We start from the raw sequence: 25,235 nt of genomic DNA, 5'->3' as shown, positions 1-25,235 counted from the left end.
TCTTTTATACATAGAAAATATTCCTTACTTGGAGTCTGTTTCTTTGTATTTAAAATCAAGTTATGTATTCCCAGCCAGATCACTACGTAAATGATGTCATGCTTTCTCAAGGGAGCATTTCTGGAGGCACATGATAGTCTTCTGTCCCTCATTGGTGATGTTAATTTTGGCCACCAAGTCAAGGTGCAGTCTGGTTTTCCCACTGTGCAGTTACAATTTTTCCTCTTGCAACGAATAAGCCAACTATGGGGAGATACTTTAATCTATGTACATACCCTGCTTCTGTCAAACTTTCCCCCTAGAATTAGCATTCATCGATAATTCTTGCCCAAACCAACTTTTACTCTGATGCAAAATAGTTATTTTCTGACTCCATCAGCTCCCTCCACATTTATTAATTGGCATTCTCCCTTCTCCTTCATTCATTCATTTAATTAATTAATTATCTATGTATTATCAGGGTGGAGTCATGGATTCCTATGTTTTCAATGGTTCATAATTCATTCCTGGTCATCTCCGCTGGGGGCACCAACTAGCAACAGCTAGATAAAGTATACCTGTCTTACATGTTACAAATATTTTTTTCACAGTTTGTCATTTCTCTCTCAAATTTAGTTTATGTTAATTTCTTCACTCACGTTTTTCATATAGTCAGATTTATTAATATTTCCCTTTACATCTGGCTTAGAGATCTCTTCCCTACTCCAAGACCATAAACAAAACAAAAATTCCATAATTTCTTTTTTTGAGACACCGTCTCGCTCTGTCACCCAGGCTACAGTGCCATGGCACCATCTCAGCTCACTGCAGCTTCAACTTCCGGGGCTCAAGCAAGCTTCCCACTTCAACCTCCTGAGTAGTTGGACTACAGGTGTGAGCCACCTTGCTGAGCTAATTTTTAAATTTTTTGTAGAGACAGGGGTCTCACCATGTTGCCCAGGCTGGTCTTGAACTCCTGGTCTCCTGTCGCCTCAGCCTCCCAAAGTGCTGGGATTACAAGCATGAGCCACTGTGCTGACTTTCATGATTTCTTCACTACTTTTATGATTTCACCTTTAATATTAAAATATTTAATAGATTTGGAATTTTGGTGTAAGAAGGGTAGAGATTCCACTTTTCCCCCAGCTGATTTTAGTCATTTATTTGTATAAAATTCATTCATTCAAAAATCTACCACACACACACATATTTTCATAATGTTCTATATTTCTTATTATGTCCTTTTTTCCTATTGAATCTTGATGCATCTTTTATTAGAACCATGGAGCCACAGAACTCTGATTCTCAGCAGTGTGAAGTATCAAGCTATCTATGACCTAAGGCTTCCAGGCAGAACTACCGCCAATCTGGCCTCTCTGGGGTTCCCTTCCTCCTGCAAGGTTGCACCAAGCGGCAGTTCGGGGAAATAGGCCTTTGAATTACCCAGTGTGTATCTCTTGAGTGTCTGTTAAATAAAGGGGGGCAGGGCGGGGGAGGAGGAGGAGAGGGAGGCTGTGCATCAGTCTTTGTTAGCCAGGCAGAGCGTTTATTTTCCAGGGGTTGTTTCTTTTATCTTCACCCTAGCATTCAAACTTGACGTGGGTTTTAGCGCGCCCCCGCCCTACCTCCTCCCAAAGCCCTTATTTGCCCATCCTCGCCTACAAGCTCAGAACGAGCAGGCAACGGAATGGCTGGTCTTGGGAGCAGGCGGTTGAGATGCCAGGGTTTGGAGGCTAAGGGCTGGGGGTTGTGAGCGAGGACCTTCCCGCGTCTGCTCCTCACCCCCGCAGTTTCCTCCGCGCCCACTAGAAGGCGCCGGGGCGCTCGCATTCCCCGCCCGGAGCCGAAGCAGCCGCAACCAGCACGGAGCCGAACCGCGCGGCGCTGCGGTGCGAAGAGCCGGGAGGCGGCCAGAGCCCTCCCCGCGCTGCCAGTGGGACACGGAGCCAGGGATCCCCGGCTTTGCCCCCGGGGCTGGGGTGCAACGGATTCTTAACTTGGTCCTCGCGCCCCGCCAACCGCCCCCGGGCAGGAAACGCCCAGAACCACCACCGAGCCGCGCTCCACAAAAGCCCCGAGAGTTCCAAGGCGGGAGGGGTCGGGCGCGCTCCAGAGGCAGGAGGGTCCCCCACACCCTCAGGCTCACGCCCAGCTCTCCCATCGATCAGCCCCTAGCCCCATGAGGACCCTCAGGCGGGGGCTGAAAGCCGGCACAGCCCGGACAGAAATTTTGCCGCTGCCTTAGAGCTTTAGACAGGTCAGTGCCCGAGGCGGGGGTATGAGGGGCGGAGCAGGAGGCGGGAGGAGGCGCGCTTCCCGGTCCACCCTGTTCCCCGCGCCGCTTCCCGAGGCCACTCATGGGGTCACCTCCGCCGGGGGCGCCCGCCAGCACGGGCGTGATTCTGCATTTTTTCCTGACAGGCTAGGTGTGGAGCCGCCCTCCGCAGCCCACCCCAGCCCAGGTGATGCTCGGATTGAGGAGTAGGGGGCGCGCCGGCCAGGGCGGGCTGCGGGCTTCGGGACTGCCACTGCCCTAATAGAGCGGGGCTTTTCCAAAGCTCACGCACGGCCGCGTCGAAACCGCGGCATCCAAATGTCTTCAGCATTAAGATGCCAGGCCTCGGGTGTGAGAGGAAACCGAGATGCGGGAGAGGGCGAGAAGAAAGGAGGCCGGGAGACCCTGGGGCCTGAGAAGTGAGGGGAGGGTCACCGGGAAAACCGCGGCTGGCAGTGCAAATCTTAGCGCGATGTGTGGAGTGGAGAGCGCTCTTGGGAGCCGGCAGGAGCCTCTGAGGACGCGGGGGCCAAGGGCCCCATCCCTTGCCTTCCCTTCTTCCCTCCCTTTCTCACTCCCCACCCTACCCCCACCTAGGATGTGGCTGGGCCGCCGGGCCCTGTGCGCGCTGGTCCTTCTGGTCGCCTGCGCCTCGCTGGGGCTCCTGTACGCGAGCACCCGGGACGCGCCCGGCCTCCGGGCACCTCTTGCGCCGTGGGCGCCCCCGCAGAGCCCCCGCAGGCCCGAGCTGCCAGATCTTGCTCCTGAGCCCCGCTACGCACACATCCCGGTCAGGATCAAGGAGCAAGTAGTGAGGTGAGTGCCGACCGCGGCGGCGCAGCGCGGCGCTCGCTGGGGGTGGTCTGGGGGCTTTTGTTTCCTCCACTGCTGGGCTCAGATGCCTGCGTTCTCCTAACGGGTTGTGTGGAGTGAAGTGGGAGGTGGAAGTGGGAGGCTGCTGAGGCTTGGGCTGGGGAAAATCTGTTCTCCCTGAACCTTGCCATGGGGATGAGGATGGGGATGGGCGTGGGAGGTTGTGCAGTTAAGGGAGGGCTCTGAAAGACTCCCTGAGGTCCTGATTCAGGTATGAGAAGAGACTCCAGGTGGGCTGCTGGTTGGTGGGTAGGCAGCTCCTGAAATCCTAGTAATTGGCCCTGTCCTACAACTCTAAAATCCAGATTTAGGGGCTAGGTCGTCCGATCTTTGGTCCCCCTCCCGAGTACTATTTGAAGGGCAACGTCTAAGGGGATGGATCCTAGATGGACAGAATTTCAGGGCCAAGGTGTGGTGTGCTGTGTCAGTGTTTATGTGATGAATGGAGCTGTGTAGCTGGGTCTGATGACCCTTACTACTCCCTTCAGGCTACTGGCTTGGAACAACTGCAGTTGTGAGTCCAGTGGGGGGGGGCCTCCCCCTCCCCTTCCAGAAACAAGTCCGAGCCATTGACCTCACCAAGGCCTTTGACCCTGCAGAGCTGAGCGCTGCCTCTGCCACAAGAGAGCAGGAGTTCCAGGCCTTTCTGTCAAGGTACCAGCTTGAAAGAAGGGCATGACTCCACAGGGGGAGAGCAGTGATTGTGCCGGGAGGGAGAGACCCTCTCCCCCTGACTCTGCTCTGTCCTCTCCTTCCTCCACTGCCAGGAGCCAGTCCCCAGCTGACCAACTGCTCATAGCCCCTGCCAACTCCCCGCTCCAGTACCCCCTACAAGGTGTGGAAGTTCAGCCCCTCAGGAGCATCTTGGTGCCAGGTAGGGAGGAGGGTCCCAGAGGATGACCTCAGCCACAGTGGGGGTGGCAGAGCCCGAGGCTGGGTGGGGAAGAATGGGAGATGATTGGAATGGGAGGTGGGAACCTCTGATGAAAGAGGGACTTAAGCTCAAAAGGGGGCTTCGGAGGTGGGAGGTGAGGACGGAAGGGACTCTAGGAATTTCAGAAGACTGTAACTGGGGAGTTTTGGGGGAAAGAATCTATTCTTTTCTGACTAACCATTGGTTAGGTGGTGGGCAGGGCAGGCCATAGGGCAAGCTTTGATGGGAAGGGCTCAAAAATCAGTCATTGTAGGCTATGTTACATTGTGCCCTGCTGAGGCCTCAATAAGAAGAATGGGTGGAAAGTTCTCTATTGTGTGTGGTGACAGCAGGGAGAGAAAATGAGAAAGAATTCAGGGCTGCCTATGTGATTCTGATCCCCGCTTCCTTTCTCCTAGGGCTGAGCCTTCAGGCAGCTTCTGGTCAGGAGGTATACCAGGTGAGAGAAAACAGGAAGGCAAGGAGGCCAAGTAGGCATCAAGAATGCTGAGAAGGGCCGGGCGCGGTGGCTCAAGCCTGTAATCCCAGCACTTTGGGAGGCCGAGACGGGTGGATCACGAGGTCAGGAGATCGAGACCATCCTGGCTAACACAGTGAAACCCCGTCTCTACTAAAAAATACAAAACACTAGCCGGGCGAGGTGGCGGGCGCCTGTAGTCCCAGCTACTCGGGAGGCTGAGGCAGGAGAATGGCGTAAACCCGGGAGGCGGAGCTTGCAGTGATCTGAGATCCGGCCACTGCACTCCAGCCTGGGGGACAGAGCCAGACTCCGTCTCAAAAAAAAAAAAAAAAAAAAAAAAAGAATGCTGAGAAGGAGGCAGGGCTACTAAGGGAAGGATGGACGAATCAGGGAGGCAAGAAGTGGGTCTGAGGCCTAACCCTGCACTCTCCAATCCCCTCCTAGGTAAACCTGACTGCCTCCCTAGGCACCTGGGACGTGGCAGGGGAAGTGACTGGAGTGACTCTCATTGGAGAGGGGCAGGCAGATCTCACCCTTGTCAGCCCAGGGCTGGACCAACTCAACAGGCAACTACAACTGGTCACTTACAGCAGCCGAAGCTACCAGACCAACACAGCAGACACAGGTGCGAGGCCTGGGTGGGGAGAGGGGCAGGCTGGGCAAACAGAGAAGAACCAGAAAGGCTGGAGTGGGCAAATGGCAGAGGGCATGGGAGGCATCTGGTCTATGGCCAGAGCTGTCCTGCCACACAATGAGTGCTTCAACTGGACCAGCAGGGTCAGAGAGGGAGAAAAGGGGCCTTTGTTCATCTGGGGCTGGAGCAGGCCAGAGGGAAACCCGAGCTTTGGGTGTGTCTCCCCTTTAGGCCAACCATGGGGGCCCCAGGAAGAGACGTGTCTAAGGAGTTAGAAGACTATATTTCCAACCCACCCCTTACTGGAGGACAAAGCCCTTTACTTTCCTGAGTTCCCATTTCTCTTCCAGCAAAAGGGGCCTAAGAGCCCTCCTGCTTCTCCCCAAAGCTTGTTTGTTGCACTAAGTTTGCTTCGACCTTAGGGCCTTTGCACTTGCGGTTTTCTCAGCCCGGAATGCTCTTCCCCAGATTTTTGCAGACTGGCTCCTTCTTGTCGTTTAGATCTCAGCTCAAATGTCTCCTCTTCACTATTACATTACTTATTTGTCTTATTTTCCATTCAATACTTACCAGTATCAGAATTTTTTAATTTACTTAGTCTGGCACCAGACTGACTAGGTTGCTATCAGTTTTGTTGCTTAATAGTTGTGTAAATGTGGCAAGTTACTTTTCTGTCTCAGCTTCTTTTTCTGTTGTAGGAATCTACTTAATAGGGCTATCATGAGGATAAAATGAGTTCATATATTTAAGGTAATTTTTTAACAGGTCTGGCACATAGTAAGTGCTCAATAAAGGTTAGCTTTTACTTAAAATTTTCTTTATTGTTTTTCTCCTACCCATTAGAATGTAAGTTCCATGAAGGTATGAACCTTGTGTTTTTTTCCACCAAGGCCTAGAAAGGTGGGACACAGAGTAGGCACTTAAATATTGATTGGCTGAAAACAGAATGTTGCCCCACCCTTCAGGGTCAAACGCCATGTCCTTTCTTCCCAGTCCGGTTCTCCACCGAGGGACATGAGGCTGCTTTCACCATCCGCATAAGACACCCACCCAACCCTCGGCTGTACCCACCTGGGTCTCTACCCCAGGGAGGTGAGGCTGGTAGGGGCAGGGACATACTAGATCCAGCATTGGTGGGGAGCAAGTAGAGAGAGGGCAGTCCTGGGAGGGGATATCTACCTGTTCCCCTCTCCCAACTCGCCTTGTCTGCACCCAACCCTGTGCCCTCAATCTCAGCCCAGTACAACATCAGCGCTCTAGTCACGATTGCCACCAAGACCTTCCTCCGTTATGATCGGCTACGGGCTCTCATCACCAGTATCCGCCGCTTCTACCCAACGGTTACCGTGGTCATCGCCGACGACAGTGACAAGCCAGAGCGCCTTAGTGGCCCCTACGTGGAACACTATCTCATGCCCTTCGGCAAGGTGTGCAGCTAGCAGGCTGAACGGCAGGCCAGAGGACTCCCGCAGTGGGTGCGCCCTCAATCTGCAGCCTCCAGGGTAGTGATTCGAGGACCACCTGCCTCAGAATCATGGGGTGCCTGTTAAGCATGAGGCTTCCTGGAATGTAAGCTTCGTGGGAGCAGGAAATTCTCTCTGCATTCTTAGAATGGTGCTTAGTGCATAATGGCATTCAATAAAATAGCTGATGAATGAATAAATAAATGCACACAGAATTAAACGCATTCCGAGACCACTGACTTGGAACCTCTGTGGGGGATCTGCATTTTTTTTTACTAGCTTCTGGCCATTCGAAAGCACTCAAAAGTCTGGAGAAGAATACAAGCTGAGAAGGGTCGGGGGAGAGAAAGAAAGGTGGCAGAGGGCCATGTCCTATTTCTGCAGCCTCCCCAACCACACACACCTTTCTGCCAGGGCTGGTTCGCAGGCCGGAACCTGGCCGTGTCCCAAGTAACCACCAAGTACGTGCTGTGGGTGGACGACGACTTCGTCTTCACCGCGCGGACGCGGCTGGAGAGGCTTGTGGACGTGCTGGAGCGGACGCCCCTGGACCTGGTAGGGCAGGGGCCGTAGGATGTGGGGGTGGAGAAGGGCCTTGAACAGGCTAAGGCCACAGTGGGGACGCTGCGGCCAGGAACGGCGAGCCCTGGGACAGAGAGAGGACCACGAAGTGGGGCCTGGGGACTGTCTGGGTCTTGCAAGGGTGAAGCGGAAGAGGATAGGGCAGGGGTACCCCCGAAGGCACCGGAGCGCAGACCTTGCCCCCTTCGGGTGCCCGATCCCCGGCTGCCTGGAGCCAGCCTCCTCTCCCTGCAGGTGGGGGGCGCGGTGCGCGAGATCTCCGGCTTCGCCACCACTTACCGGCAGCTGCTGAGCGTGGAGCCCGGCGCCCCAGGCCTCGGGAACTGCCTCCGGCAAAGGCGCGGCTTCCACCACGAGCTCGTCGGCTTCCCAGGCTGCGTGGTCACCGACGGCGTGGTTAACTTCTTCCTGGCGCGGACTGACAAGGTGCGCGAGGTCGGCTTCGACCCCCGCCTCAGCCGCGTGGCTCATCTGGGTGAGTGGCGCCCCCTCCCGGTCGACCCTGGCAGGAACCCCACAGGGAGCTGGCGCACCCGCCTCTCCTAGGCTGCACCCGCGCCCAGCCGCCACCGGGAACCCTAGAACAGTTCTGCAATGATTTACCAAGACCTGCACCTGGACGACAGACAGAGCTCCCACCCTCTCCCAGCCCCGCATACCCTTTAAATCTCTATTCCCAGCACAACCGCTGGGCCCCTCCTCCCCGTCCGCGTAAGCTTCCCCGTCACTGTTCCCGCCACCCCTACTCTACTCCCAGGGCTTCCTCTATCTAGTTCAGACCATAGTCGGTGCAACCCATCTGGCGTTTATTTAACCTCTGGGAGTGGGGGTAGGTTTTTCCATTTTCAAAGCACAAGTATATTGACTCCATTTACACAAGAGTAAAACTGAGACCCAGGGAGTTGATTTACTTGCTCAAGGTCCTTAGAAACAAACCTTTGCACACATACTTTCCACACCCTAAATTTGAGAGTTCTCCCTTACCGGTCGGCGTTCTGCACCCTTGGGATCCCTCACTGTGTACTCCCCTCCACCCCCAGAATTCTTCTTGGATGGGCTTGGTTCCCTTCGGGTTGGCTCCTGCTCCGACGTCGTGGTGGATCATGCATCCAAATTGAAGCTGCCTTGGACATCAAGGGATGCCGGGGCAGAGACTTACGCCCGGTACCGTTATCCAGGATCACTGGATGAGAGCCAGATGGCCAAACACCGGCTGCTCTTCTTCAAACACCGGCTGCAGTGCATGACCTCCCAGTGATGGCCCACAGGGGATTTCTGACTCTCAGGCTGGGCCTGCCTCGTTGTCCCTGCCAGGAATTTCCAACAAACCCCACCCACCCTGTGAGCACTCTACTGGCAGTCCCTGAGCCTCTAGTTCCTCACTCTTCCTTTTCAGAACCTTATGCCCAATAGGGGTTGTCCTGGTGACACCCCTCCTTTTTCGAGTGCCCAGAGGCCTGGTGGAGCCATAACCTCTCCCACAGCCAGTGCCAAGTCCTCCCCCTCCCCATTCTCATGGGGCAGGAAATGGGGGGATCACTTTCCAAGTGCCAAAGAGCCCAGGGGGACTCTAAGAACCTAAGGTGGAAACACTGTCCTCTCATCTTCTTGGGACTGAGGGGGTGGGGAAGTTCCCCAACACATAATCCCAAGACTGTACCCCTCACCCGCATCTTCAGATCCAGTACTCTGTGTACCTGCTCCAGCCCCACCCCTACAGAGATAACTTGCGGCACTGGGGCTGGGGTGAGGGCCGGTGAACACATGGTGAAAGCCATTCTTAGTTGTGTCTCTGCAATGCTGTGGGCACAAAAGACGGAGCACCAGAGTCCCTGTGCAAACACCTAGACTCGCTTCATGGATTCCAAAGCTCTCAGCTTCATTTTATTAGTTACGTTAAGTAAGGGAGCTCAAGGTCATGGTCCTCATCACACACATGTCATCGGGGCCCTCTGCACTCCACATGATGAGGTCAGACCCACACTGTGCAAATCTTTGGGTCAGTGAGCTCCTGGAGACGAGAGGAGACATGTCAGGAATAGATTAGGCACCCTCTCCCTTGATGAAATGTGGCAGTCCTCTCAGGGGTACCCCACCTGCTTAGGGATCTGAGTTCTTCAGTTCCTCACCCATAGCTCAGCCTGGGCTCCCTGAGTTGGTCTTCAATCCACTATTCATTCCATCCCCACCCTTTTCTTCTTGATCTTCCTCCGCAGACCCTTTCCCAAACCCCTCTCCCTGAGTCTCCAGCCACTTACCCCTGCCTCACTTGCCGCAGCCCAGTGCCTCCCGGCTCTCGCTCCTGGTGCTACTGCCCCTTACCAGGCTCCCCAGGGCATAAGCAGCTGCATCCTGCACACTCACAAACAGCTGATCTGGGGTCACCCTGTCCAGGAGTCCTGCCCGAGTCAGTGTCCCCAGCACCGAGGCTATGTGGGGAGGGTGTCAGGCTCTGAGACCCTCAGTCCACACCGGGTCCTTTTCCCTCCCGCAGGTGTCCAGTCATTGCCCAAACACTGGGTCCCGCTCTTCACACATCTCACCATTACACTGAGCCAGGAGGAGGTGGATCCTAGCATCTCGACATCGGCTGGCCAGCTGCAGGGATGGGGCAAAGGGGTTAAGATCAGAGGGTATGAGTGACATGCTAAGGGTTTTCTCCTCAACCTGCCCTCTCCCTCACCTGCACCACTTCTCTGGCCCCAGCAGCATCTGCAAAGGTGACACCACTGAAGTCTAGGACCACCACCCTGACAGGCTCAGCAACTAGAATGGGAGAAGACAGGAGTACCCAAGTGCCACCATGCAACATGCCCAAATCTTCCTTCTTGTCACCCCATCTTACCTGCAACAGTTGGGCCATCTGGCTTTGAAGTCTCCTATGAGTAAAGAAGGGCAGTCACCACAACCGAGACACAGCATGAACATGCACCCCTTGAGCACAAGGATCCCCCTCAGAACGCCCACCTGCCTCCCACTCCCCGAGGATCCACATCCCTCCTAAACCAAGCTCCCTCACCTTTTCTCCTTCTCCAAGCCCCAGGTGCCACTCCAGGTTGCGGCGAAACTGCCCACGGGTCCCAAAGTACAGTGGTGTTGGATAGCTCAGGATGCAGAGCCCTGGGACCTGGAGGAGCTAAGAGGTCAGAGGGTCAGAGAAACATCTGGGGCTAATCTTCCTTTCCTTCTTTGGCTGCAGCCCACCCACCTTGTGGCTTCCTCTGAGTGGCCTGTAGAGCTCTGTTCCCTCAGCCTGTCCAAGTGCCAGGCACTGCACCCTAGGGAAGAAGGTGGGGCCAGATTTCCAGCTTAGCCTGGCCTGGCTGGAGAGTCACCCCAAGCACCTCATTCTCTCCCCTGCCCTGACCTCAACTCCACTCATCTCTATGCCCACCTCTGGGTGCGGCAGACCACAGTCATCATGGAGAAGACAACACCCACAGCCAGGCCCAAATCCACATTCAGGGTCACTACAGACACCCAGGTGACCATCCACACAGCCTGCAGGACAGGGATAAGGGTGGATTGCCCAAAAGAAAAGGCAGGCCATCACTGCTGGGGAAAGAGATCCAGGGCAGTGATTACCAAGGCAAGTGATGGGGAGAGATGACCCAGGAAGAAGCAGAAAGCATGACAGAGGGAAAGAACAGGTTGATTCAATGGGACACACACCAAATGTAATGACCTGCACTAGTTGGGAAGTTACAAATATTCAGGTCCAAGGGGTTCAAACCCCATCCTTTCCCTTGCCTGTGAGTAAAGCGTATTAGGAGTTACATTTGTTGGGGGAGTGGGTGGGTTGCAGAACTTAGGACCAGGACAGTTAGCTTTGGTTCAGGGCAGAGGCTGGGGATGCTAAGAGGATGGGAGGGGGCCATCTGGGGGTAATGGCATTTCTCACAAAGTCCACACGACTGATGTGCCATAGTTGTGGAAGTTCCTGCATCTGGAAGAACATCTGCCGCATGCTGGAGATGTTGATACAAGCCAGGACAGCCTTGAGGCAGAGGAGGTGGGCTGACTACCTCGATGTCCTGGAATACAGCCACCCCTCCCAGCCATGCTCATTGCCTCCTCTGCTCCTTACCTTGGGCAGATAGTAAAAGAAGGGCCCCAGCCACAGCAGCACCGACAGGACCACTATGCAGGAGAAGAGGCCTGCCAGCTAGAGGGAAGGAGGGATGGGTGCAAAAAAAGGAAGGGAGTCTCCCACCCCCACATGAGAGCTGGTCTCCCTGCCCACTCTGCCTTATCTTCCTCGGAAGTCTCCCTTCTCCCAAATCTCCTTCCACACATCCCCCTTCTTAATATTCTGCCGTTCACATCTAACCCTCCCCTCCCCCCAATTAATTAAATGCCCATTATTCACCAGTCTCCCTGTAGATGTCTGTTGTTCAAGTTCCCCAGTTTTGCAGCCCACCTCCACCTTAAAAGCCACTGTTGGGTTACCCTATAAGCAGGCTCACCACGTGCTTAGGGCACCAGCAAAGTAAGGGAAACCAAAAATATTAGGGGGAGACTTTGATATGTGATATTCCTTTTAAAAAGACAATGTCATTGTGTGAAAAAAATAATTTTATCTCAAGTTTATTTTATAGTTTTGTGTTTTTATTTTGAACCATATCTGGGGCACCATAAACTTTTTCAGTGCTTAGAGCCTACAAAGGTCTTACTGGAACATTGTTATCTTCCATCTCTCCTATAATTCCATCCCCTTGCTCACCCTTTCTCACAGATCCCAGTCTTCTCTATATAGGTGCCACCTGGGTATCTAACCATCTTCCACCTGTTTCTCCAGCACCACCACTTTGCCTGGATGGCCCATCCTTTCTCCTCATCCAAGGATGCCCTCTTACCTGTGTTTTCCCACCAGCATCCACCAGTAGACTGGTGGTGGCCAGCGTAGCCGAGTTGGGAAAGCAAGAGAAGAGGGAGGAGATGAGGTTGGAGGCACCATGTGCCAGGAGCTCCTGGAGGGATGCAGTGAGATGAAGTGAGAGAGACAAAGGCATGGTGGGAAGTCAAATGAGAGGGTTGGGGTCCACAGTCAGAGTCCCACCTGGTTGGAGTCAATAGTGTAGCTATACTTGTCTGCATAGATGGAGGCCAGGGAGGCAGACACCGCAAAAGTAACCAGTGCGATGGGCAGCGAGTCAGCCAGAATCCTGGGCAGCTCAGCCAGGTTGGGGAGGAGGGGTTGGGGAAATCTGGAGAGGGAGGGATCCATGGTGAGGAGGAGTTGGGTGCTTCAGTGAGATAAGGAAAGCAAAGAAAATGGGGGGTGGAGATAAGAAGAAGTGTTAGGTGGGAGAGGTGGGAGAAGAGAAAGCCGGCGTCTTTTCATTCTGTCTTACCCTCCAGGCAACAGCCCCACTATCTGGACATGGTATCTTGTGTCCAGAGAAGAGGTGAAGCAGAGCACGGAGGCCAGAAGCACCTGAGAAAGAGAGCAAAATGAAGGCATGGGAAGAGATGGGGTCCCTGGCAGAAGCTAGAAGGGGCTGACCATGAGAGAGGACCATAATGCAGGTCTAGCTGGTTGCAGGAGCCCAGCACCTGGGGGAGCAGGGATGTGTTTGGGATGGGGGCCTGACAACTGATTTGGAGTGTGGAGCTGGGAAAGAGGGATGACATATGCCTGAGGCCACAGAGCGCTGGAGCCACCAAAGATGGTGGATATGAAGAGATGCCACTGAACCTTCCAAAGAGGGAAGCTGGACGATATCTAGTGATATACTGGCATCTGTGGAGACGCGGAACGTTTATTTAGTGGGGTAGAGAGAGAAATGTCAGTGGAGGGTGGAGAGGAAGATGCACTGTGAATTACAGGGAAGGACCCTGGTGAGGACAGGTGTCAGAGAAGGTGCTGTGACCAGCAAGACCTCAAGGGAGCGCTGTAGGATGGTAGAAGGAACTCCAAGAGGTGTAGGGGGTGCTCCGTGAGAGACGTGGGACAGTGTCGAGGGGGACTGTGGAAGGTCAAAGCATCCTCCTGCAGGAGGCCAGGGAAAGTGAGTGTGAGCTGGCCCTCTGTTCCGTGGCCTCTCTGCACTCCACCAGGGGGCGGCAGCGGCCACTTCCCACAGGACAGCAGGGTCTGTGCGGGCAGGGGACCGGCGCGCACGGCCGTCCTCACCATGACGACTTCCCCCGGGATCGGCGTGGGTAACCGGTCTCGGAATCTCACGTTCAATTCCTTGACCGGCACGAGCAGCGCCAGGCTGAGCGCCGAGATGGTCAGTTCGGCCGGACTGCTCCGGGGCAGCGCAGTCAGCACGGCGGCCAGCGTCTGCGGGCAGGGGCTGTGAGCAGAGGGCCCCTTGCCAGGGTTCATGCGCCCCGGCGCGGGCCCCCCAGAGCGAGGCCCTCTCTCTCCAGTGCCACCAGGGCTTCTACCTCCGCAGTGCCCTCGGTCAGCCACGTGGCTCCAATTTCCTTTCCTGCGCCCTTGTCACACACTACCCCTCCACCCTCCGTCCTTCCTCCCTTTTCGAATTTCCCTATTCCCGGGACCTCTAGAAGCCCCTTCTCCTTTCTTCTCCCACCCCCACCTTGAAGAGAGAGAAGCAGCCGATCTGGCGCGGGAGGGACAACCCCAAGAGGCTCGGCAGCTGGGACACGAGCACGTGCAGCGCGACCCCGCTGGTCAGCGCCTTGACAACAGGCTCGGACAAAAAGGTGGACAGGACGCCGAGTTGCAGCACGAACATCCCCAGCTGCGGGGGAGAAGACGTGCAGTCACCAACTAGAGGAGGAGCAAACCAACCCCGCGCACCTCCGCCCTCCCGAACCCAAGCTGAAGGCTGGTCCCTCCCTCTCCCCTGCCCAATTTCCCGGGCCCCCCAGCCGGGATCCCCCGGAATCCTCCCCGGGTCCTCCCTCACCATCAGCGCCCCGCTCCCGAAGGCCACGGCTGCGGCTACCCCAACCCGCTGAGCGTCCAACTGCTCCTTCTCGGTTCCGCTCAGGTTCCCCACAAGGGGTTCTGGCACCAGCCGCTCAACGGCCGAGCCTGTCATGAGGCTGAGTATGGCGAAAGTTCCTGCAGCCGGGGGACAAATACAGACATCACCAGCTGTGCAGCCCTGGGCAGGGCAACAGCTCAGGCTCCACGCCCTGGGGCCGAGATGCTGCTGCCAGACTCCGCTCTCCAAGAAGGCTGCTGCCGGGTCAAGACTGTGGCGCGAAGAGCTGCACCAGCCGGCAAAAACTACTCCCTCCTGCAGATTCTCTGCCTACTGCGCGCCCCTTTTGGGGACCATGCACCTATTCTTCCCCTTTCAAATCCCTGAGATGTTCATTTTAACCAAATTTCATAGGGGAAAAAAGTTCAGGTAAACTCCCACCTCTTTGCACCCACTCTAACAAGCTTTGCCTAGGTCAGTTTCCTAGAAGGACTGGGCAAGGAGGGAGGTGAAGATGGGAGAGGTGAACAGGGAAATGAGGAAGAAGGGAAGTAACAGCCCCTGTCCATTTTCATCCCACAGGGAAGAAGAGTCATTGGAAGTTCCTGGTCACTCACCTGTGGACAGGTGTCTCCCAGTACCCAGCAAGCTGTAGATGAGGACAGGGAAGAAAGAAGTGTAGAGTCCAAACACCGGGGGCACGGAGGCCAGGAGAGCAAAGGCCATGCCTGGGATAGAAGTGGATGGAAAGGTGTGCTGTGGGGAGGGGGCCTTGTCCAACCTCCAGGACTTAAACGCCCTTCCCAGACTCTTAGGGGCTGGCATCAAGGATGCTAAATCATGCCTCATGAGGGAACTGAGGGGCTAATGGGCCTCAGTAGGCGATCATGGGGCAGACAAGGTCAGGAACGCTGTGGCCAAGTCCTGGGGGCCAGACGTTGTGCCTCTCTCCAGTTCTCTGAGCCAGAACCTGTCCAAGGCTTCTTGCAGGATTGTGCAGATGAGGGGAGGTGGGGGTGGGGATCTGATGGAGCTCCACAGTCCTTACCCCGAACTTGGCCTCATATCCCTCTCTCCTACCCGCAGCAGCAGGAACCCACCATCTGCTCCTGGATTCCCAGCTCCCTAAGCCTCCTCCCGGAAGCCCTCTAGAGCTTGTGCTCCAGACAGACTGCTGTTAAGGCCTCTCACCCTGGGGCACGTGCACAATGCCCACGGTCACTCCGGCCACCGCATCTCCGAGCAGCCAGGCCCGCCAGCGGTAATGGGGCAGCCAGTGCAGCGGGGGCAGCCGAGCCTGTAGCAGGCGCCACGCCCCCGTCCCGGAACAAGCGCGAGCTCGCAGCCTCCCCAGCCCGAAAAGCCGGGGAAAGCGGCGCTCTGCAGGTAGCTCCGGTTCCTGCTCTTCGTCCCCGAAGAGCTGATGGAACCGAGCCTCGGTGAGAGCTTCCCTGAGCCTGGTTCCCAAGGGGTACTTAAGGTCAGAGGTGTCCCCCGCGCCTGGGTAGGTCCTGGTGCCCTGAATCCGGCTCATTTTGCCCTTGGCCACCTCCAACTCCGCCCCGTCTTAAATACTCCTCCGCCAGCTAAGCCCTGAGTCCCGCCTCCCACGAAGCAGGGTCCAATCCGGCCCTGAGGACACCCTCTCTTGAGGACCTTCTCCAGTCTGGCGAGAGCCGCGGCTTGGAGAGGGAGAGTCTCTATGTTAGGGGTTTCTGCAGACATCCTTGGCCAGATCCGATCGCTGGCTCTGGGGTGGCTGTGGAAATGTGTAGAGATTAGAGAGAGAGAAGCCGAAAGGCAAGCGCACCCCGACACTCAACACCCGCTATTTACCCCTCCTTAGACTTTTCACTTCACTCCCGGTTCCTTTCCCCATCTGCACCTTGGGAGGAGAGAGAGGCTGGTTCCTCTTGGGTCCTTCCCTGAGCCACTACATTCTCCCAGCCAGAGCAAAAAGTTCAGCACCCATCCCGAACTTCACCCAGACCCACATCTTCATGGGGCACAGCTGGCTCCAAGAAGCAGTTTCATGTCCTACTGACATGGAATGCAGCCACATGTATTGATTGGACAGGGATAATGACAGAACCTGGACCCACACCTCTGTGAGGAGCGGCTGGGCCTAGTTCAGGGCCTCAGGGGAAATATTGAACCCACAGGAAATTTTTTTCTTAGGAACCAAAAAAACGGAAGCACCATTTATCACATTCAAATGCTTTTCACAGGCCAGGGGCAATGGCTTATGTCTGTAATCTCAGCACTTTGTGAGGCCGAAGCAGGTGGATCACCTGAGGTCAGGAGTTTGAGACCAGCCTGACCAACATGGTGAAACCCTGTCTCTACTAAAAGATACAAAAATTAGCTGGGCATAATGGCAGGTGCCTGTAATCCCAAGCTACTCAGGAGGCTGAGGCAGGATAATCGCTTGAACCCAGGAGGTGGAGGTTGCAGTGAGCTGAGATGGAGCCACTGCATTCAAACCTGGGTGACAGAGCAAGACTCCATCTCAAAAAAAAAAAAAAAAGCAAATGCTGTTCACAAAGTAGGCATTCAAAAGCACATACGTGGTTAAACTAAGTGCAAAGGAATCAGTCACCCACCTCATGTGTACCTATGGTTCCTAAACAAATACAAAGATTCTAACTCCAGAATCCTGCTGTTGGCCACGATCCCCTCCTCCATTCGCAAGAATCTTCGGCACCCCTCCCCATGATCCTCTGGTCCCCCAGTCCATGACCCCAAAGCCCTGGGGGTGGGGTGCAGTGAGGGTGGGTCTCCCCTCTTCAATTCCTCCTATTGTTCCACAGAAGTCTTATCTAGGCGCTACGTCCTGTCCCCCCCTTAGGAATCCCTCCCCCTATTGTCGGCCAAAGGGACCTCGGGCCCACAGGGAGGCTCCAGCTCTCCTCCTCACCCTCCCACCCCAGCAATCTATTGTCTGTTGAGGAAACCCAAGTGCACGTGACTGAGCCCAAGGGACCAACGGATACAGTGGACTCGGAGATGCATAAGGACCCAGGACGGCATCTGGACATGGCTGCGTGAATGTTTGGCTCGCTGTGGTCCAGCAGCTCTCCCAGAAGTTGGGAGGGGCGAAGATCCCCTTGGGCTGTCCCTTCTTGGGTCCATGGCTTGAAGAAGAATCCCCTTCTGCCCACTATGAACATGGCTTATGACCTCACAGAGAGCAAAGATAAGGAGACCCAGTGCCAGGAAAAGGCTGCAGCCCCCAGGATCCTCTCCACCTTCCCATCTTCCCTCAGCTGAACATGGCAGCCTCAGAAGCAAAGGTACATTGGCATTTTGTGCTTTAGTATCTGGGTGTTGGGGGAACGGTAAGAAGTCACACTGCATTGGGCTTTCTGGTGGGGTCTAGACGAGAGGGTGGGTAGGGAAAAAGAAGGGCTGGGTAAAGATGACACATCAAGAATCTAGGGCTGGCCAGGTGCAATGGCTCATGGCTGTAATCCCAGCACTTTGGGAGGGCAAGACAGGTGGACCACTTGAGCCCAGGAGTTCAAGACCAGCCTGGGCAACATAATGAGACCCTAACTCTACAAAAAAAAAAAAAAAGAAGAAGAATAATCTAGGGCTTTCCAGTGGTTCCATGCCTCAGTCTTTGTCCCTCAACTGCTGCAACTGCAGTTGAGGGATAAAGATAGCAACATCTTTTATCTTACACCCTGTCCCCTTCTCCTTTCACCAGACCCCCTCCTCCAATGGCTGGGGCCAACTGGTCTCTTCCATATCACTTCACCCCACCTACCCCGACTACAGCCTCCCCTTCCCTCTGCCAAGACAGCAGCCTCAGTGATATAACAAAACCTTTATTCTCAGAAAACAGGAAAAACAAAATTAAAAAACGAAACCAATAATTTCTATCTGGCCCTTGCCCCAGCCCCCCCCCCCCCCCACATATCCTCCTTTTGGGGGAACCATGATGCATGCATAGGGGTGGGAGCTGAAGGAAACTGTGTTCCTTGGGCAGAAAAAAGTCCTTGGGTCTAGGTGCTCTCCTCCAAGTTGATATCCCTCCCAGCCTTGCCCACCCTTCCTCCAGACACACCAAGAAGGAAGAATTCTGGAGCAGTGCCAGAAGGACTGCCCTGAAGCTTCTTGGGGAATAGGCAGCTGAGTCAGCACCACCCCCATGGTTTTCACCAGTTACAGCTCATCTTCATCCAGCTTGGCAAGTCTGGCTTGGCAGGGAGGGGTGTTTGGAGTTGGAGAGACTGGAGGAGAGTCATGGGGAGCCTGAGGGATGTCACTGAGGGCCTGAAGAAAAGATTCAAGTCAGAGGATTAAAAAGGCCAGAAATCTACCCTCACTTCTCTCTTTTCAGTTTAAGTCCCTAGCCAAGCCACTTCCTCTTGCCAGATATCTTAGACTGTCTGAGACTCTCAGCTTCTCCAGAGTTAAAATAGAGGGGAGAAGGGTAAGGGATGGGAAGTAGGAAGGACCAGATAAAAGGAATGATATGGGGAGCAAGCTTGGGGTCCCAAAACAAGAGAGGCTCTCCCCTTTTTATGCCTACAATGAGGGAGCTCTCTTCATCATACCTGTTTATCCAGGGGCAAGGGGGCTCTGGCCACCTCCCCTTTGGGTGACAGCAGCAGGGAGGGGAGAGAGCCATTGATGGGTGTGTGAGTGCTGCCGTGGGCCTGATCTCCAAGCCGAATTCTCCCAGGGCTCCCCACTCCAGGCCCTCCTGGCTGCCCCAGGCTGTTGGTCTGGCTCTCCCGTCTCTGGTACTCAATGGGTGACTGCAATGCTGGAGCAAAGAGAGGAACAAGAGGGTTACTGCAGAGACAGGTCTCTTCCCTAGGGCCTGTATCATTCTCCTACTTTGCCCTCCCTCCCTGTCAGCCAATGTAAATTGCTTGGGGTTTTAGGGGATTCTATCAAATTTTGAGCTAGCAGTAGAAAAGGGGATGGGCCATGGTCAGAGGGTAGGTACTGGAGACTGGGCAGTGAGGGAGGGATTCAGGAGGTCAAGGGGCTGACAGAGCCCATCAGGGAGAAAGGATGAAAGCTTCACCGTTGAGGAAGTCCCGTTGGCTTTCCAAGATCTGAGCCACATGCTTGATCCAGGCCTGACTGATAGCAGGGTCTGCAGCCTGCAGGACATAGCGCTGGATCCCACCCTCTGGCCCTCTGGAGGTCAGTGCAAAGCGGCAAGGGTCACCTTGGAGGTTCCCCTCCAGTCCCAGGCAGCTCACCTGAATTGGCAGATAGGAGACAGCCCCCAGATTCCTCAGACCCTCTCTGGCTCCTCTGAGACATCCTCTCAGAGGCCTCATGCCTTCTCTGTCCAAGCCCTCTCTCATGGCCCCCTTCTCACCTTAATGCTGCTCTTGTATACATATCCAGGCTGTGTTCCACCTCTCACTCCTCCTCCCAGGGCTTCACTGAAGATGATGATTTGCTCAAAGAGGAACACGCGCCTCTCTCGACCTCGAGAAGACAGCAGCCCCCCAGCCTCAGGCTCGATGACCCAGAAAGTGTCCTGGCCCAAGAGCTTCCCCTGAGCAGTCAGTTTGCCCTGAAACGAAAGGGATAGTGGCCTTGGAAAAAGAACAAGAAAAAGGGCAGTTCTCTGCTCCTCCCTTCCTCGCCTGACATGCTCAACCAACCAACCAACCATGGGGTCAGCCCCAGGAGAAGACAACTCCCCATAAGGACTTCCAGAGTGCTAGCGCTGGGGCAGAAGAGCATCGGGCCTCCAGTTTCTTGCCCTATCTCCGTACCTCAAATCCCCGCAATCTCCCCAGCGTCATCATATCGTTGCAGCGCTTGGGCACAAAGCACATGACCTCCACAGCTTGCTGGGACACAGGTGAGGGAGGCACATTGTTGGGCGAAGAGAGTCATTATTGGGAAAGAGGCCTCCTCAGCCAGTTGCCTCTTCAGACGGTGTCTCAACCCCAAACAGCCTCCCCCTAAAAACCAGACAGCTGTAAACCACCCAAGGGGCTGGGGGAACCCATGATAGACTAGGAGGATAAGGAGCACATGGTGTGTCCTGGAAGATCTGGGGGTCCTCACCTCTAGCTCCGCAGTATCCATCCCAGCTCTATTGTAATACTTGAGAAAATCCTAAGACAGAGAGAAGAAATGCTCAGGGAGGTCGTGAGGACACCCTTAGAAGCTCTCACATCCTCCCCTGAGGACACCAGTGAGGGCCCTCAGGAAGTCTGGGGAAGCCTTAAGAACCCTGGGGTGATGAATGATGAAACGGCTGTGCCAGCCAGCTGTGCCCCCAGGAAAAAGGGGGTCCTGACCTTGAGCAGCAGCTGGTATTTCATGATCCGCTGCACAGGTTTGATGAGGAGGTCGTTCAGCTGCAGGCGGTGCCCCAGCTGCTGCCGGAGCTCCTGGGAACAGGGACAGGGTGGTTATGCAGCCTGGAAAGTCCCAGTTCTGTCCTCCTTCCCACCAAGACATCTTAGCCACTGACCTCAAAGTAGCTGTCCCCAAACTCTGACACCACATGCTCTGACTTGGGCTTATTCTGACAGTACACCACATACATATGCAGCCGGCGCTCCTAACAGGGGTAATGTTTAAGAGAGAGTAGGGTGGGCAAGGAGGGAGGACACATCTCCAGAGAATCCCAGCCCATTTCTAAGCCCCGCCCTGGCCCCGCCCCCTCAAGCCTCACGTGTTTGATGAATAGCTGAGCCAGCCAATCAGGATCTTTCAAACACCGCTGTAGCTCTTGCAAGAAATAGCTGGAGGGGTTGGTAGAGAAGGGCAGGTCAAATACATTTCAGAACCCCCACCTCGCCCACTCCCTGCAATTTCGAGCTGTCTGCCTGGTAGTGTGCCCTACAAAACTTCTCCAAACATTCCTTAAGTCGCAGTGGGCTGATATTAGGATACAGGGACAACCAGATGAGGGCCCCTCCCCAGCAACTAGCTGTCAGGGTTCCACCACTCACTCTCGGTGCCACTCATAGATTTGCTGGATGTTCCCAAACACAATCCTGTCACGGCCTCGAAGACTTTCGGGGACCCCCTGAGCAGCCATGGTGGCCATGTAACCCTGTGGGAAAGTTGAGATTGGGTCATGAGCATGTGGTGGCCCCCTCCTCACCTTAATGGTGCTCCTGTACACATATCCAGGTTGTGTTCCACCTCCCCCTCCCTGGTGGGAGCCGCCCTGCCCCCAGAGTAGGAAGGTCCAGGAGTGGGGAGACTTGAGAGGTGAGACAGAGGAGCACCCAGGCACCTCCTGAAAATAGCCCTGGGCAGATGGAAAGCCAGGCAGAAGGGGCTGGGAAGGGGTAAAGGGAGCTACCTCCACAATCTGCCCCAAGTCATCCACGTACATTTTCTCTGTTTCTACCAGTTCACTCAGGACGTACCTAGGATGAAAGCAGGAGGAGGCCCCCACTTCAGTGTCGGAGCTCATCCTTGGTTCAACCCGTTCCTCCCTCCTCCCCTTCATCATCATAGCCAACCTTGGAGGAAATTCCATCTAAAATGTGAGGGACAGTCTTCTGGAAGTTGTGCAACTGCAGGGAAGGGCTGTGGACACTTACATACTCCTTTCCAGAGCCTTCTTCTTCTGTTCCGCCTCACTCTCAGGGGCTTGGGACAAAGCCTCCTCTTCAGGTGGCTGGAAGGAAAGAACATCCTAGGGTGAGCAAATGAATGCCCCTTGAGTGAAAGGAGCCTCCCCAGAGCCTGTCCTCACACCTGCGTCTTATCTCCAGGGCCGTCCAACAATGTGGTCAGCAAGGTCAGTTCCGGCAGCTCCTCTCCTGTGGCTAGAGCTGGCTCCAACATCCAGTTCTGGGGGCCAGAAATCAAGTGTCAGAGGTCAGGGACAGTAGCTGGGTGGCCCCAACCTGCCCTCTCTGCCAGTGTCCTTCATAGATGTCCCCACATGCTTTGGTGCCATTCCCTGCTCACCTCATACGGTCCCGCCTGACGACTGTCTGCCTCAGTTTCCACACTGAGACAATGTTTGGAATGATCCAACCATCTCCTCAGGCCACTGACGGGCCCTGGGGGGCCTGGGGAACAGGGGCCAGAGCTGAGGCCAGAGCTGGGGCCAGAGGGGGCAGCCAGACCGGAGGCAGCAGAAGCTGATATACTCCCCTCACTGCCAGCAATGGAATAGGATTCTAATGGGAGGAAAAAGAGAGGAGGTGATAGACCTTGCCCCAGCTCCAGACTCAGGGTCCCCAGGGAACTCCCAGGGTCTTCTCTCCATGATGCTCAGCCTCTCTCTCCAAGGGCTCACTCTCTTGCCATCCTCATTTGAGTTGCCCCCAGGATAGAAAATTTCACCAGGGCACCCCGGGAGAAAGCACAGTAAGGTAAACACCTGGCTCTCCAGACCTGGAACCCCCAGTTACATGTGGAGGTTCCCCATATCCTGAGCATAGCATAGATATGGGGGTGGGGGCAGCCATCTGGGCAGACACTGGAAGCTGGGGGTGGCCATCTGCTCTCCTACAACCCTCCCCCTTTCAATGGGTACAGACCATTCTCTGGGAAGGGGGGAGGATGAGCTGGGTCCATCTGCCACTCCCAGTCCCCTCCTCCACCAATTGCAGTAATCACTATAAAAAGAAAAGACTTCTGCAGCCCACCTCCCCAACACATGTGTAGACCCAATAGAGGAGGCCAGTGAGGAGGGTCCATCAGGGTTATCTATGGCCTGGGCTCAGGGACAGAAGAGCTGTGATTCCTTATAAAGCCCCTTGTAGAACCACCTCATTCTCATTCCTCCATTCCCCTGTCCCTCTTCAGAAGTAGATTCTTAGCAAAAGGTTTGAGGAAAGATAATCGGTTCTAGGCCTAAGGGGATTGTGGATGGGTTTTTCTCAAACCCATTTGACTAAGGGAAAGAGATGAGTTCCCTGCCCCTTCCCCAATTTCCATAACTTGAACTAACATAAATTTGGAGGCAGAAGGGACCTTAGGGATCACTTAAGAAACCACTTTGCTGGAAAACGCATACAGTCTCCAACCCTAAATCCCAAGGGCCAGGGCAAACAGATGCCCTGAACCCCCAGCCCGCCCCCCACTCAACACTGGGCCCTTTCGACCTGGCACTCACCACGTCCCCCCCCGGGCGAAGCAGCAGCCGCATTTTGCCAGCACTTTTCGGATCACACGGGGACAGGCACAGCGACCCCCTTTGTGCCCCCCCCGCATGGCGCCCGGGCCCCCCCCGCGTCCCCCACCCGGGCCGGCCATGCAGGGGGAATCACGGGGGGCGGGGCGGGGACGGCGCTGGGCGCACACCCCCCCTCCCTCCTACCCCGGTCCAGGCTGTGGGAGTGGGGGAGGGAGGGGACCGGGTGGAGGTGTCCAGGGGTAGGCGGAAGTCTAGTCTTGAGGCGGGCTGGGGGTCTCTAGAGAGAGGGAGGCGCAGGGCCCGGCCGCCGGGCTGGGCGGGGAGGGTTTCCGGAACCCTGTCGGTGCGGGGGCCCAGGGTCCAGATGTCCAGTGGAAGTGGGAGGGATGGTAGGGGAGGCTGGGCCGGGATGCGGCAGCGGCTCCAGCTGTCTCCGGCCTCTGGTTGGGGGTGGCTCTAGGCCCGGACCGGGGAGGAGGCGAGAGCCGACCCCCGAGCTACTGGCGCTGTGCGGGTCCCAGCGGAGCGGCGAGCTGAATAACAGGCCTGGCCGCGGGGCCGCCACGGGGCGGGGCCTCTGCGGCCCAGCTCCGCCCTCTCCATCGCGTTCCCCCTCCTGCCTGCGCCGGGTTCCCGCCCGGATCGCCCCTCCCCCAGGCACCACCACGTTCCCACTCCACGTCCCTGGCGCTTTTTTCCCTCCCCAGCCTGGGCTCCCCCGCCCCGGGGTCCCCCTCCCTCCCGCATCGCGGGCTCTTTGGAGCGCTGGGGTCGGGGTTCAGCCTGTCGGCAGGGTCTGCCCAGGTCTTCCCTTGGCCTCTGAGGTGAAGGAGCACTCGGTGGATGGGGCCTTGGCCTGTGCGAAGATGTTCTGGGTTTGGGGTTGTCCCCGGCCGCGTGGACAGAGGACCCCCGGTACGGGGTGCGTGTATGGGGAGCCTTTTGTGGGTGAACACAACCCAGATGCCGCCCTCTCTCAGAACCCTTCTTTCCTCCAGGCCCCGGGACTCCAGCTAAGACTAATCGCCAATTAAGGCGAAGTCCTGGAGCCCGGGCTGGCGAGGGGCCAGGGGTGGGGCGCGGGGACACTCTGCCTGCGGGGGCTTGGTACCGGCTGGGATGGGGGACACACATTGGACTCGAAGGCGAGAAGAGTGGAGGTCTCTGCGATTAAATGGGTCTCATGCAAATTAGATGCGAACTTTATGCTAATAAAAGCAGAATATTTTTGAATTCGCCACTTGGCGCAGGATAGCAAACTGCCCCACCCCACCCCCAGCTTCTTACCGGGCTGCAGAGCCCAGGCGAGGACCTCATCTTCGCGGTCCCTTCTGTGATCTCCCTCCGTACGTTCAGACTCTGGCTCGGTATCCCCCGACCCTAGGGGGCTTCTCCTCGGGGGCTGCGGGGACAGAACCACTGTAAGGAACCCCCCTTCCTAGGCAGCCCTGACCTCCCCTTTCCCCTTCTCCCACCTGTCAAAATCTACATTATTATAAAAAGGTCGCCCAGAACGGGGCTAAGGCCCTCGTAATGGAACTCATGTATTCCTGCGACTGCCCCGCAGAACTCGTTTTCGGATAAATTGAGTTGTGGGTGCAGCCCTCCTGAAGGCCCCGAAAGACCCCCGACCCCACCGCGGGGCCCCATTCTTACCCCCTCCTGCCCGGGGAGGGCGCATGCGCGCAGCATGCTCCCCATGACCCCCAGTATCCGGTCAGTGCGGCCAGGGGCGGGGCGGTCCGGGGGCTTCATACTGAACCCCCACCCAGCTCCACGTTTCAGGGTCGAGGGGGCACGGAAGCTGGGGGGCTTCGAGGCCTGCTCTCGTCCAGGGAGTTGCTGCTGTGGAATCCGCCCCCTGCCCGGCTCCGCCCCCACTCCCACCCCAGCCAAACTTCGCAAAGGGGGTAGGGTTGTTCTTTTCTCTACAACGATGGTTGAACAACAAAAAAACACCCTCTTAATACTAATTCCAACATCGAAGTGTGGCCCAGGGTTTCGCAGTATTACTACAAAGCCCGCTGGTGCAT

General features: G+C 55.9%; 3 protein-coding genes and 2 long non-coding RNA genes across 7 annotated transcripts; 3 read left to right on the top strand and 2 right to left on the bottom strand.

Moving 5' to 3' along the window:
- Positions 1-1,805: 1,805 nt before the first annotated feature.
- On the top strand, positions 1,806-9,065 carry B4GALNT1 (beta-1,4-N-acetyl-galactosaminyltransferase 1). Its single transcript, XM_025402307.1, is given in 12 exon segments — positions 1,806-2,236; positions 2,852-3,070; positions 3,616-3,652; positions 3,654-3,781; positions 3,895-4,001; positions 4,460-4,500; positions 4,966-5,146; positions 6,149-6,247; positions 6,392-6,582; positions 7,033-7,173; positions 7,435-7,675; positions 8,241-9,065. Coding segments are annotated over 11 exon segments (1,602 nt in total). The 5' UTR covers positions 1,806-2,236; position 2,852; the 3' UTR covers positions 8,459-9,065.
- SLC26A10 (solute carrier family 26 member 10) lies at positions 9,060-14,954 on the bottom strand. The gene is made up of 15 exons (XM_025402306.1): positions 14,723-14,954; positions 14,085-14,242; positions 13,752-13,916; positions 13,337-13,489; positions 12,555-12,637; positions 12,260-12,407; positions 12,057-12,170; positions 11,288-11,365; positions 11,102-11,197; positions 10,220-10,336; positions 10,046-10,079; positions 9,872-9,966; positions 9,744-9,798; positions 9,459-9,629; positions 9,060-9,211 (listed from the first exon to the last, which is right to left on the bottom strand). Exons 1-14 carry the CDS (start codon positions 14,952-14,954, stop codon positions 9,466-9,468), a joined length of 1,692 nt encoding a protein of 563 aa, XP_025258091.1. The 3' UTR covers positions 9,060-9,211; positions 9,459-9,465.
- LOC112634644 lies at positions 13,276-16,756 on the top strand. The gene is made up of 4 exons (XR_003121803.1): positions 13,276-14,534; positions 14,688-15,544; positions 16,334-16,433; positions 16,544-16,756. It is a non-coding gene; the product is annotated as an uncharacterized LOC112634644 (long non-coding RNA).
- A 352-nt stretch (positions 16,757-17,108) lies between these two features.
- On the top strand, positions 17,109-22,833 carry LOC112634645. Its single transcript, XR_003121804.1, has 3 exons — positions 17,109-17,398; positions 19,510-19,944; positions 21,460-22,833. It is a non-coding gene; the product is annotated as an uncharacterized LOC112634645 (long non-coding RNA).
- On the bottom strand, positions 17,919-24,993 carry ARHGEF25 (Rho guanine nucleotide exchange factor 25). 3 transcript variants are annotated; one of them, XM_025402303.1, is made up of 16 exons: positions 24,859-24,993; positions 24,490-24,604; positions 22,026-22,240; positions 21,810-21,905; positions 21,653-21,729; positions 21,409-21,475; positions 21,050-21,153; positions 20,770-20,839; positions 20,566-20,655; positions 20,390-20,482; positions 20,154-20,204; positions 19,856-19,933; positions 19,450-19,650; positions 19,147-19,327; positions 18,668-18,879; positions 17,919-18,383 (listed from the first exon to the last, which is right to left on the bottom strand). In XM_025402303.1, exons 1-16 carry the CDS (start codon positions 24,955-24,957, stop codon positions 18,273-18,275), a joined length of 1,860 nt encoding a protein of 619 aa, XP_025258088.1. In that variant the 5' UTR covers positions 24,958-24,993; the 3' UTR covers positions 17,919-18,272. The 3 variants fall into 3 exon arrangements, with proteins under 3 accessions (XP_025258088.1, XP_025258090.1, XP_025258089.1); XM_025402305.1 differs by lacking the exons at positions 24,490-24,604; positions 24,859-24,993 and adding an exon at positions 23,182-23,753 and having other exon boundaries at positions 22,026-22,129; XM_025402304.1 differs by lacking the exons at positions 24,490-24,604; positions 24,859-24,993 and adding an exon at positions 23,182-23,741.
- Between the last annotated feature and the right edge of the window lie 242 nt (positions 24,994-25,235).

Source organism: Theropithecus gelada, chromosome 11 (assembly GCF_003255815.1).
Source record: "Theropithecus gelada isolate Dixy chromosome 11, Tgel_1.0, whole genome shotgun sequence".
Lineage (NCBI taxonomy): Eukaryota > Metazoa > Chordata > Mammalia > Primates > Cercopithecidae > Theropithecus > Theropithecus gelada.
The sequence above is the reverse complement of the archived record's forward strand: the minus strand, read 5'-3'. Positions and strand labels throughout refer to the sequence as shown.